Below are 14,153 nucleotides of genomic sequence, written 5' to 3' on the forward strand. Positions count from 1 at the left end.
AAATCTTACTTAGTCACATATTCCATATTTACAAATGTGCATTGGTTTTGTTTATGGATTATGAATTTCTATGTGTCTACATATCTCAAAGATAACAAATTTCTGTTGGGATAATTTACAGTCTAGTTTAAACTCTTTGGATAATTATATTTATGAAGTGACTTAGTAAATCTCATAGAAATACTGCTCTTTTCTTTGCATATCTTACATTTATGTTGAAATAACTACTAGGTATTCAGTTTTTAAATGTAGTAAGCCCAACCTCGTATGAGAATAATCACCATATACTATGAAATCTGGAAAGACTTTATAGAAAAATATAAATTGTACCATATGGGGCAGGTTTCTACCATAAATCCTAAGAAATGTATTACACTTAGTATGGTCCTTTATTTCAAGATGGATTTTTAATAAGAATGATAATAATAACTCTATTATTCATGTTGCTATAAAATTCTACTGAACTATAGCTTTAAGAAAGACAAAATGCCACTCCAATTATCCGGGTCATATATTTAATGCTTCATTGGTCTTGCAGCTCTAATTCTCAGAATTTCAAGTTGGATCTGAGAAATACAAACATTAGGAACAATGTTTTGCAAAATTTTATTTTGCAAATAACCAAACATAGTTGCTGCCTGTGTGATACTTAGTGATATTCAGCACCTAAAAAGATCTGGGCTGTGTTTTCATAAAAATCATTGCAATTAAGGGCTGAAAGCTGGGTGAAACAAATTCCCAATAGGAAATTGAGGGCTGGTAAGCAAAAAGAGTTGAAGAGGATGGCAGTAGGAGTGGTTGTTTTTGTTTTGTAGCCTTGGGAGAGAAAAAGGAAGCTGAGCCAAAAGAAAATCCACACAAAGCAGAACTGGCTTCTGACTGACACTGCAGTATTTACAGGGGAGGGATGCTGAGCTCTGAGCCAATGGCTGACAAGTCTGTTAAAGCACGTGGGTGTGTTCTGTTGAGTACAGAGAGGCTATGACACACTGCAGGAGGTGGAAGGGTATAAAATCCCGGTCTGTGCAGTGAATGTGAGAATTCTCCTGCATAGCAATGATACAAAGTTGCCATGTGTTTCCAACTGAAGCATCTAAGCTTTTTTTGCATGGCTTGGCCTAGGATGGAAGGACAGCTTGCAGCCTTTGGAAGTGAAAGCTGAGAGAATAGAACACAACAGACATGTCTCATATATGTTGGCGCACAAGTCATGCAGGAATATACAACACAAATAGATTTTGTAAGAATAGCAAAGGAAATGTGAATAGTTTTCATCATGAATCAGTGATCAATGTTACCAAAAACATGAGGAACACATCAACAGCCTTTAGAAGAGTTCATGGTTTTCAAGATTATTAAATTACTGCTACATGTACAGAATTTAAAACCATAACTGGATTCTAGTACATGTTATTCAGTATTTAATGAACCAATATTGTTCCCATACAAACATTTTTTCTCTCATTAACCTGAAACATTATTTTTCGTGATCAACTTTTTATTGATAATAAGAAAGAATTTAATATAGAATAATTTTGTGTATTTTTTCCTTGGGGAAATTTTGTCTTATTTTTGGCTAACCCAATATGTAAAATCAGTGGCTTTGCACATGTGTTTTTATTCTAGAAAGTTTACATTATTTGGAAGGAAGTTCTCTTTTAATGGATTTTTAAAGATAAAACTATGCATATGTATGTATAGTTGATGTTATTTGCCTTTTTTAAATATAAGTGAGTGATAATTTCTCACTACTTACTCAACATTTGCCAGCTTAATGATAGCTTTAGACAAAAGCATTGGCCAGAGTTCAAATTCATAGGTTGTAGCTGGAAGCAATAGATTGTTATCTTCATCAAAAGGCAGAAAGTCATCAATAGTTATCTTTCTCCAGCAACCCTAAAAATAAGAAGAAAGAAATGTAATACTGTCAATAATTTATAACATTTTCTCTGATAGATTATTGTACACTGCTGGCATTACTATTTATTATTTTATAATTTTATTTAAGCATCTCAACATTTAAATCTGACATAATGATTTTCAATACTATTCTGGTTGAGCATTTCAGTTTATCATTTTATTTGTTATAATTATAGTATATACATATCTTTTTCAATACTGTCCTTATTTATGAGATTTTGTGAGTAAATGCCTGGGTATGTCCTCCTATGTAATTCAGTAAATTAACTTGTTTCAAATAGCAGAATCAAAACATTAGGCAACCATGCATAAGCTTGGGCATAATTAAATAACTTTATATAGTCATAATACAAATTCTCCAAATATAACTTTAGTAATTATTGCTAATCCTGATATGTGCTCACTGATCATGCACTACCAATTCCCATATTACTTCCACTCTTAATTAAAGATTTAATTTTTTACATGAAGTGAATTAATATCTTATTTAATAAAATCATTATGTATTTACCTGTATGCATATTACTTCATAATTAAAATCATGAAACAAATGTTAACTTTAATGATTGTGAACTCAGATAAAGACTTTTTCTTTTACTTTGTTCTTATATGCTAAGTTTTATTATGAACTCATTCCTTTGCCCAAAAATATTTTCAGTGATTATGTCAACCATTGTGAATCCACAGATCTGCATAACAATGGCCAATGCCATTGAATTACTTATAGTCTACTGGGGGAAGGGACATAGGCAAATGACATAAACTACAATGTGTTCAAGGTAACCTAGGACCAAACAGCAAAGTATGATTAATTGTGCCAGAGGAAGTCTTTACAAGAAAGTGACACTTGAATTTAAGATTAAAGGAACAGCATATTTTCCCCAGGTAGATAAGAGCAATAGGTGAAATATATTTTCTTTGTATGACACTTGTAACACTGAACTTCATGTTCCTTTTTTTAGTTGTTACATATCTTCTTTCTTCCTTAATAGGTGATGCAGATCAAGACAGAGTTAAAAGCACAGGTATTTAGCCACACCCTCTTCTAATTTCAAAGGAAATGCCAAAAAGAATACACAGAGAAATAGGCCAGATGCAAAAGGAAAAATACTGTATGATTCAAAAATACTGTATGATTTGGTACTTCTTTGAAGTACCAAATAATGGCAAGTTCATAGAAAGAGAAAGAAGTTACCAGGGACTGGGAGGAGGAGAGAATGGGAAGCTATTGTTTAATGGGTGTAGACTTTCTGTTTGGGATGATGGAAAATTTGAGAAATAGATGGCTGTGATGGTTACATAACACTGTGAAAATACTTAATGCTACTGAATTGTACACTTAAATGGTTAAAATGTTATATTATATGTATTTTGCCACAATAAAAAACTTGCAACAGGAGTTTCCTTCTTATATTCTGATTTTCAGAAAATTATTTCAAAAGGCCTACTGGAGTGCTATGAAGAAAGAGTTTTAACCAGCCATAAGAACTTAAGTCAGAGCAGTTCAACAAATATCACCTGTTTCTATTACAGATGATCAATGACATTTTTCAATTAAGAATGCTTTCATTACTAAACATCATTGAACTGTACACATTAGAGAATCATATGGTATTTGAATTATAACTCAATAAATTTGCTGCCAAAAAATACACAGGTATGAATATTCAGTATTATATTTCTAAAGCATAAAAAATACACAGGTATGAATATTCAGTATTATATTTCTAAAGCATAATTTCTAAAGCATTACTAGACTTATGACAATTTTCTTACCAATATTTTTATTTCATTGATATTAATACATTTGTTGGTTGCTTCCTTAAAATTTATAAAGAAATTAAATATTTTGTATATGCATATATTTCTGTGTATGTATGTGTGTGTGTGTGTATATATATATATATATATATATATATATATATATATATATACTGAATGTTTGTTTTTCCCCAAAATTCATATGTTGAAATTCTAACATCCATTGTGATGGTATTAGGAGGTGGAGCCTTTGGAAAGTGATTAGGTTATGAGGATGGAGCCCTCGTAAATGGAATTTGTACCCTTAATAAGTCGCCTCCAGAATGCTGCCCTTCTGCAATGTGAAGTTACAGTGAGAAAATCGTTGGCCATCTATGACCCAGGAAGCAGCCTTTCACCTGACACCAGATCTGCTGGTGCCTTGATCTTGGACTTCCCAGACTCCAAAACTGAGACAAATAAATTTCTGTTGTTTATAAACATCCAGTCTATGGCATTCTGTTATAGCAGCCTGAATGGATCAAGATGATATAGATAGATATAGGTGTAGATATAAATGCAGATTATTTGGGACATTATCATAGAACATTGAATTTTTTGTATTTTGTATTTTTATTACTATATATAAATGATGCATTGACTTTTTAAAATTTTTTACTGTTAGTGCTGCATAATTTATTAATAAAAGACCATTAAATTGTTTATTTAGCATGCTTATAAAGATGCTAAATGCCTCTTAAATGCCTCTTTTGTTAATATAAATATGAACTACTAAAATACTTTAGAATATAACCATGTTCAAATTTTAATATTGTCCATACTTGAATTCCAGGCCAAGATAACTGAATGACTAGATACATTCATACCCTCTTCCTCCTATGAGCATGCTGACAGGATGATAAAATTTTGTTTTGTTAAATTAGAAGCATAAATTACAGTTATAAAAGACCAACAATTGAGTAATGAGTCACACAGGATTCAGAAAATACTCAAAAACAATGGTGAAAGGAAATTTTTCAGAAAGACAAAACTGTAAATGAAACGAAAGTTGGAACATCAGAATAAACAATGAGGAAAGAAAAAATATTATTTGTCAATGAGAGAATTACTTAAAATTTTAAAAATAAATAAATATATAAGCAGCCACTAGAAAAAAATATATACACAGAGACGTGTTCAAAAGATAGATAAATCAAAATGAAATCCTAAAGAATGTTCAGTAAACATGCAGGAGTATAGAGGTAAAGAATACAATAAATACAAATTAATACAAAAAATGATAGACTTGATCATAGATTATAGACTTCAATAATAAAATTACAGACTTAAATCCCAATATATCAAATATAAATGGTATTTACACACAAAATACAAGAGTAACTTGAATATACTTATCAAAATTAGGAATTTGCATGTAGTTAGCATATATAGAAATCCTAGAAAAAATCCATATAAATGGACAAAAAATATATATACACAAAGATGTTATTTTTCAGCATTGTTTGTTGTAGTAAAACACTGATCATAACCTAAATGTCTATCAAAATAAAATTAGCAAACTATATATATTGATTTATACATCCCTACAATGCAGTGCAAAGTAGATTGATATATATTAGCATAGATGCCCATGGCTAGGGAAAGTAATACTTTACAGAACAATTATTATTATATGACCCCTACTGTTATAAATTATATATAGTAGGTTTACATATATTTGTAGAAATAGAAGAAAGTTTAGGAGGATATATGTAAATCATTTACTAAACAGGGTAGAATTACAGGAAAATTTCATTTCCTACCTTGAACATTCTAATAGTGTTTGAATTTTCTTTACTATAAGGATGTATAAATATTAATAATAACAAAAGAAAAATAAAGCATTTCTACTTTGAAAGAAAGTAATTGAATGATAGAAAAATAATTTGTAAAAGTTTATATCTTGAAAACATTATTCCTCAAATTTAATAAACAAAAATGTTACTGGATGAGACACAGTTTACTTAAATGAGGGATTCTGGGCTCTACCCCAGAAACTCTGGCTCAGGAGGTCTAGGGTGGGGCACAGGGAGCAGGTGTTTGAGTACCATAGGTGTTGATGTTGGGAGACATCTGCCCCCCACAGTTTAAGAAACTCTAAATGCTACACTAATGTTGTCCTTAAAAGTCTGAGGGTCAATAACAAATAAAAGCTAATACATGTTACACTTGATCTTAGCCAAAAGGCCAAGAAGCGATATACATTTTTATATAAATATATTGATGGCAACTGGAAAAAATTATTGGTCCCAATATTGTTAGGGATAGAAAAACAAGTGAGAGATAATGGAAATCAGAAAAACAGAAAGGAGAAAGCAGTTACAGGAAAACAATAAGGAGGAAATGGTTGCAGAAAAATAAAAAGAGGGAACAGTTCTTTCGGTCTTAAAGAATGGGATAATTAGGCCATGGAACACTGACCACCAGTCAGAGAATGGAAAGAACACCATAAATAGGTTTTGACACTTTCTGTGCCACACATATATTAGAAAGAATGACTGAAACATAACCTTAAATCATGAAGGCATGAAATGGATCTACAGTGTATGGTACTATATCAAGCAGTACAAGGTGACAAAGCATGTTTTTATGATCACGTTTCCCAAATATTTTCAGGGAAAAGCAAAGGAGAGACAAGTACAAATACTTAACTAAAACTGGAAAATAAAAAATATCAAAACTTAAATTATCTGTGTCTGGAAAGGGACAAGAAAGGAAAAAAATATATACATAGTTTATCGTGTCAGAAATAATTTATTCAAAGGCATTACTGATGATAATATGCACACAGGCATTGATTCAGCCCTACTATCTGGGAATTAGGTAGAAAGACATAGAAATTTCTGCCCTTAGCCCAGAGAGAACAGATTTCTACCTACCAGAAATCCAGGCAGTTGCATCTCTATCACATGCCTACCAAAATAATTCCTATGGAACCTGTTGTATTTCAGTGCTCACCTGCTGAACAGCATCCTCACAAATCATTCTCAGATGAGACCAGAAGGGAACAAGAGAAAGCCATGAGATTTGGGGTCTGGTCTCTGGCCACACTCTTCCCTAAGGGCTAACTTATCTAAAGAGATGGGCTAAATGGTTAGATCAGATTGAGATGCCCAAAGTGGACTAAATGCATTAAAAAAAAAAATCTGAATCAAGTATTTTTGGGCTTGTGAGGAATCAGTAGAGTTCAGGATACATAAGTTACATTATCTTTGCAAAACAGAACCTTGTATTAATAAATGTTTGCCCCTATCCAGAAGGAAGTTTGAAAAGAAGGAGAGATGTACTAGGAAGTAGAAGGAAGGGGGGAAGAAGGGAGAGAGAGAGAGAGAGAAAAAGAGACAAAGAGACACAGAAACTAACAAGGTTGGTTCAATGTTTTGAAATATAATACTTTTGACTTCCCTCCCACTCTTCCTATGTTCACCGTCTTTGTACAACACCTCAACACCATCCACTGGCTTTTCTCCTTTCTTAAAGCCACACCCTCCTGCTCACTCCTCTGCACACATTTAAAACCCTCAAGTCTGGTCCACCAAATAGGATTCTTGGTTGGTAAATAAAGAAGATAAAAGTGCTTTTCTGTTTTCTCTCCTAACAAGGTGTCAAGGTTAATTGTCTTGATTTACATTTTTAAAAAACAAAAATCCTATTTTAGATATTAGAGGCTACATTTACCTTTTTGACCTTTCCCTTCCCATTATGATGATCCTAATAACTTCTAATCACTGGCCCTTCAACATTCCTCATCCAGGAGGATAGATGGCTCAGGCCCATTACGGGAAAAGTCATGCTCTTAGAAATACATAATGGCATTATTAACTTTTTATACTCTTCCCATTCCTTCAAATGTTCAGATAGAACATTCTTTCCCAGTGACTAGGCCCAGTAAAAGCCAAAGGAGTTTGATATAATCTAGCATTATTAAATGTGGTGTGAGTCTATTTTGCCATATCCAAAAGGGGCTTTGGATTCTCTATTTGCATTTGCTACTCTCCCATTTGCTTCCTTTTTAGGCAGAGGTAAAATCTTTCTGCCTCAGAGTAAGATTTGTTAACGTGAAAACAAATCTCAAGTTTAGGACGCAGAACTGATGGGCTCAGGCCCCTTAGCTGCAGCAAAGGCCAGGAGAGAAGCATTGGATGACTCGCCAGCATTGCCACCTGCCAGTGATGCTGCCACTACATCACAGAGGGAAGAGGTAGGGGGAAGCCTTGGGCATCCACCTGCTTGCCCAGCTGGCCTCAGCCGGACAGTGAAGAGGCAGCAGCAGGACCAGTTTCTGCACAGAGTCGTCATGCCTCAGTAGTCCAGGCAGGACCAGTTTAAAAAGCACGTGGGACCAGCATCACAGGAGGAGCTACTGTGTTTCTTATTGCTCACAAATTACATACGCAGGGCAGTCTCCCCCAGCAGCTACACGATTGATATCCTATATAAACTGAATTATCCTGTACTAGCCCAGGTAATGGTGTGCACAGCAAATATATTCCAATATGAAAGATGCATGAATTTTCATGCAAATGAACTTGAACTTACTTACCATCCAGAAAAGTTTCACAACATACTTTCCATAGCTGTTGAACAAAGGCATATGGCCCTTGACAGCCTTGCACAGAGAGTATATGTGTTCCCAGGGCTTCCAGGGGAGAAGAGGGGGTTCCCCTGGAGGCCCTTTAAAATAGTTGCTCAAAATCCCTCCATTGAATATCTTCCACACTGCATAGATTTCGCTGATAATCCATCTCATCAGCTAGAGAAAAAGTGTTAGTGTTAATTGGTTATTTTTCACAGTTGTATGTACAGTAATTTAGGAAGAAACACAGTAAAAATCTACTTCCAACAGTAATATTAAATTTTACATGCAATGTATTCCACATTTTGATTTCTGACCTATGGAATAATATCACAGGTCTTGCTTTTGTTTTCAGGAAATACAGTCATAATACAAACTAAAATGTCTAATATTAAACACACTCTTAGACTAGAAAGCTGTTTTCCAGAATAAACTGTTAGTGATTTGGCATTGACCTCCATCTGATATTAACCCTCAAATCTGTGAGTTGGGAGGGGGGAGATAGGGAGAGAGAGAGAGAGAAAGAGATGGCTGGGCTGGCACTCCTGCAAGAACTGTTGAATTTTACAAATGAGTGAGCTATTCTTCTGTAAATGTTGAGAGGTTTAAGGAGTAAATTATCTCCTTTATGCAAATAGGACCAATTAGAGAAGTAAAAGGATGTGAAAGAATTAAAATTGTACAGATACATAAATAAATGTACTCTAAATCCTGTATTTTATGTGTCGATCTGTGTAGGTAGGTGCCAACATGCTCTAAGTAACAGGCGGCAAGCACAGTGGGAAGGCGGCTTCACAGCAGAAACAGAGACCAGGATTTGAATTCTCCTTCAGACCCTTCACAGCCTTCTGCTGTTGGGCAAGTCTCTTTAGCCTAAGTTGCAATTTCTTATCTGTAGAATGTAGACAATAGTATCTACTTTTTCAGCATTTTTGTGAGGAATAGAAACAATGTGTAAGAAGTCTCTGGGTCACAGTGCGTGTGCAGTAAAACCATTTTTACCAGGATGAGATTTTCTGAAATATTCATCTCATGTTTAATGTACTGGCTTATAAGGAAACTGAATACTTAAGACTGAGCTCATAAGATTTATGTTTTTCTTAATTTAAGTTATCTAAGAAATTCTTAAAGTTTGGTTAAGTCAAAAAAGTTTCTAAAGCAGCTATCCTCCTATATATTTGGAAATTTTACTGTAGAATATTGTATATGTTTTTCACTTGGGAAAGGAAAAGCTAAAATTTGTGTAGGTTTAGGATTCATAAAATAGGTATATTTTAGACTAAAATATACTATATAAAAATTCAGAGATAATTTCATACTGATTAGTATAACTTGGTTGGAGAAATAAATATTTTGATTTTAATATTGAGCAGTACATTAAAGACAAAAATGACAACGTATTTGAATTAATAATGACTATGCTGCTCTTCTCTGACTGAGTCTTAGGAGAAAATAATCAAAAAGCCCTTGTTTCAAATTTGACTAACTTAGGGGAGTGGAATAGGCCTGCCTGTAATGGATCAAACCCAAAGCAGGCAGGTGCAGCTGCGGGAGATGGGAAGGTGGGGAGATGGGAGGTCAAAGGTGAGAGGTGGGGAAGTGGGAGGTGGGAAATTATTGGGATGCAGTTGGATTGTAATACTTATTCCAAATAAGCAATATGTCTATGTATATGAAATTAGCAAGTTGTACATCTTAAATATATATACTTTTTAATTGTCAGCTATACCTCAGAAAGTTGGGAAAAATTACTCAGTTATACTCAAACTTAAAGGTGAGCAAGGGAGAACTGAAATCCACTGTCTGGGAATTGTTGAAGCATGTCTGAAAGGCATTCTGCAGTCAGAATTTAGTTCATACTTCCCCACGTACCTCACTGCAGAGTAAATGTTCATTGGCTGAAAACAAGTCAAACATGATTTCATTTTTCACAACTACTGGAACCTGAAATACAACAAAGTATATAGATAGATTTTACTCCATACAAAAAATAAAAGAAAAGTAGCTTAATGAAGCAGTTTTCTGTACTGGAAGTAGGCCAAATCTGATTTCATTTCTCACATTCAGGAAAAATGAGAAGAAACAAAAAATACATTATTTCCTAAGATAATTCTTAGAGCTGTATGTGACATTAATTTAATGTAATGCCATTAAAATATAATATTTTACCAGACAAATAAAATATTATAGCATATATTACATATACAGATAAACTTAGCATGCAGACACGTACAAACTGAGAGTTTAAAAAGTAGTTTAAAAAGTAATTTAAAATAACCACTCAAGTTAAACCTGGGAAAATATCTTCATTTTGGATGAAAAACACTTCCTATGACAGCTTTTAAAAATCTTGTCCAACTTTAAATCCTGTTACATTTTAAAATTAATTTAATGGTCATTATTTAATTGGTATACATCTAAATCAGGTACCAATAAATAAATAATATAATAAAAATAATAGGGAAATATGACATTTTAAATGAACTACAATTCATGTTGAGTGTATATGTTTAAGATATCAAGTTAACATGAAAATGGTTTTCATTACGGAGTTAAACTTTTATGAAAGGTAATTCCATCAATTACTCTGATTCATCTGTACTGGTCTTGACCTAAAACTACCTAAAAAGCCTAAATCAACTCAGCTGATTTTAGGTTATAAACATAGTTTATTCTGTTTGACTGACTGTGATGAAATGCTTCTAAAATGCCCATACTTTCAGCAAGTATCAATGTGCAGTAGAATTGATTAATTATAGATTGAATAAATATTAAATACCTAAAGTTTGAAGCATTATACTTATTCGGCATCTACAGACAGATGAAAAGTAGGAACTGAGTTTGTAAAAGACAACAAATATTAAGGCAGAGAGGTCTCTACAATCGCATTTCAGCATCTTTATTCCCTACATCTGTACCTGGGGCTGGGTAAATCTGCAGATATCTTATATCTGTTCAATATAAACAATGTTCAAGGATCTGGGCCACTAATTTCTATTTCTCATAAATAAATAGATCTAATAAGTTACTCTGGGATCAGAACTTATTACCCCTTGATTGGAATGGCCCATGTTGATTCTGATATCTTACATCCAGAATTTCAAGATGTAGTATAACTTGGTTTTTCTAGATCATATCCTTTGATTGTATCTTTTGCTTAGAGAATTCTAGGATATATTCTAGGGTGATTGTGTTTTTAAGTTGTACACTATAATTATTTAGTGATTCATGAAGTCAATTTAGTGAGTGGGGTCTAAATAAATGGGATAGATATAATTCTATTATAATGTGGTATATAATAGAATAATAGGTAAATCTCATACAGATAGGTCATTATTGTTTTGTGGGATTTTTGCTTCAATTTTATAAATGTCCATATTTAATGAGTTTCAATGTCAAAAGTAGTTATCACTGTGGACCTAGACATTAAAGCCTGAAAAACACTATTCTAGGATTTTCCTAGTAATACTTATCCAGACTTTCAGTTTTGGTTGTTGTGGTCCATACTCCATCGTGATGGATCAAGAGAAGGACTCAGTGCAGAGGAACAGTAGCAGTATGGAGATGGATGGCGCAATTATGATATATGTAGGTGAAAGTATCATCAACAACAATGGATGAATTTATTTTTGGTACAAATATATCTATCAAAACTAAGTTATGGGCCGGGCGCGGTGGCTCACGCCTGTAATCCTAGCTCTCTGGGAGGCCGAGGCGGGCGGATTGCTCGAGGTCAGGAGTTCAAAACCAGCCTGAGCAAGAGCGAGACCCCGTCTCTACTATAAAATAGAAAGAAATTAATTGGCCAACTAATATATATACAAAAAATTAGCCGGGCATGGTGGCGAATGCCTGTAGTCCCAGCTACTCGGGAGGCTGAGGCAGGAGGATTGCTTGAGCCAGGAGTTTGAGGTTGCTATGAGCTAGGCTGACGCCATGGCACTCACTCTAGCCTGGGCAACAAAGCAAGACTCTGTCTCAAAAAAAAAAAAAAAAAAAAAAACTAAGTTATGCTACAAAGAAAAAGATATGGTTCTACTTATCCAAATTTATAACACTCCCACATTATGAAATTCATATTCTTTATTTGAATGAAATGTAAACCATGTGCTTGTATTGGGAAGAGACTGAATATTGTTAATAACACATTAATATTAAGTACATTATATTAACATCATAGAGTTTATATTCTCCATGTTAATGTTACCTAACATTATAAGTCATTTAAAAGCATGGTTTGTGTATATTTGATTTATTTTATTTAAAATGTCTCATAAATAGGCATTCAAAAAATACTCTGGTAGGCAGAAATATACCTTTTTATTTTCTCATTTCAGTAAATCTTTTTGGATTCAGATTTATCTGATTTTCTCCACTAGCAATAGTAGTTGGAAAATAATGGTGGATATATTATATTGTCTTGCATTAGTGGCTAAAACTTTTAGGAATAAAATCACTTTATGTAGAGACAGAGCTTTAATAGATTTCACAAGTGTACAAAAGAATCAGCTCCATTACAACCACTTGACTAGTTCTAAATAATTTAGTCTATTACTTTTTATGCATTAAATGAAAGTTACAGGATATTCAACAAACGAAAAAAAGCCTTAGTGATAATTGGACCCTTGGAAAAACCAAATATGCTCAAAGTAACATAGCTGTTAAGAAGCTATAGACCAGTGTGTCTAAAGTTTTAATCTATATACGTGCTACTTAAAATGAAGGTTTCTTGAGAGATGTAGCAGTCAGTATGCTTCAAAGGGTTGGGCATGGAGTCCAGATATGAAGGTGACCTCTGGAAAATGCCTCAATAATCCCAGAAATATAGATATCAAACTCCTTGGGCTGGAAAAGCAATGTTATAAACACTAGATAAAATAGACCTCCATGTCATATAATTTTGTACTAAGAAGCAGAAAGGAGAAAGTATGTCAGTCAGAAATTAAGGAATAATTTCACGCAACATTTCAGGCTATAATTCAACATTTTGGAGAGAAAAAGAAAACTCAAGACTCTAAACAAAAATTCAATCTAATCTCTTGGAAACTAGTACAAGAAATATTTAACTATACTGATAAACATTTCTGATTTAAATGCCAAAAAGCAATTACGTTTTCTTGCTGAATACCACAAGAAAAAATTACTCTAAATCATTTAAAAAATGCATATTTTTATCACTAGAGTATGACATCCCCATAATTAATAAGTATTTTGCCTAATAGTAAAAAAAAAAAAAATTCTTACCCCTTGGATTAAAACATCCTGTGGACGTTTCCAGGAATAAATTTTCAATGATGGCGGTAACTCAATCTTTCCTTCAGGGTCTTCAAAATAATGCTATATAAAAATAAATCAAGCTTTTTCTCCATATGGGTTTATTAAAATAAACATAACTCAATCTTCATAAAAACAAATCTGTGCATAAATTTGATCAATCAATAAACATGTGTAGAGCAATTTGAGTGCTTGTTCTTAGAGCTAATTCATAGAGTATTTGGAGACTACTGAATTTAACAATACTGCATATCATTAGCAGAAGGTGGATGGTTGTGTAGCATTTTAATTGTAGAGGAAGCAGCCCAAACAAGCATGAGCTACTTTGGAATGTAAATTAGGTACTGGGAAAACTATTTTGGATGAGCCAGATATGGCCATATTTTCCATTGAAAAAATTTTTTTTAACTGAGTGGAGAAGATTGAGAAATATTTACTTAATTTTCAACTGTTAGAATCACAAACAGGATTATATATAAATAAAACTTGGATCTTTGACCCAACTGACTTTCATTTATGCATTTTTAAAATCTTATTCTTTGGAGGTAATAATTGATGCTGTACATGAAAATGTGTGAAATAA

At 33.2% G+C, this 14,153-nt stretch overlaps 1 protein-coding gene across 3 annotated transcripts in view; it reads right to left on the reverse strand.

Annotated features, from left to right (window-relative positions):
* The window catches only part of ADGB (androglobin), a 146,568-nt gene that overhangs the window by 106,891 nt on the left and 25,524 nt on the right, over positions 1–14,153 (reverse strand). For all 3 annotated transcript variants that reach the window (XM_012752190.2, XM_076002881.1, XM_076002882.1), the window contains exons 3-6: positions 13,541–13,633; positions 10,169–10,240; positions 8,264–8,473; positions 1,757–1,896 (exon numbers count right to left, since the gene is read on the reverse strand). In XM_012752190.2, coding sequence (XP_012607644.2) covers positions 1,757–1,896; positions 8,264–8,473; positions 10,169–10,240; positions 13,541–13,633 — 515 coding nt within the window. The remainder of the gene's footprint in view (positions 1–1,756; positions 1,897–8,263; positions 8,474–10,168; positions 10,241–13,540; positions 13,634–14,153) is intronic.

This window comes from Microcebus murinus, chromosome 5, assembly GCF_040939455.1.
Source record: "Microcebus murinus isolate Inina chromosome 5, M.murinus_Inina_mat1.0, whole genome shotgun sequence".
In the NCBI taxonomy this organism is placed as follows: Eukaryota; Metazoa; Chordata; class Mammalia; order Primates; family Cheirogaleidae; genus Microcebus; species Microcebus murinus.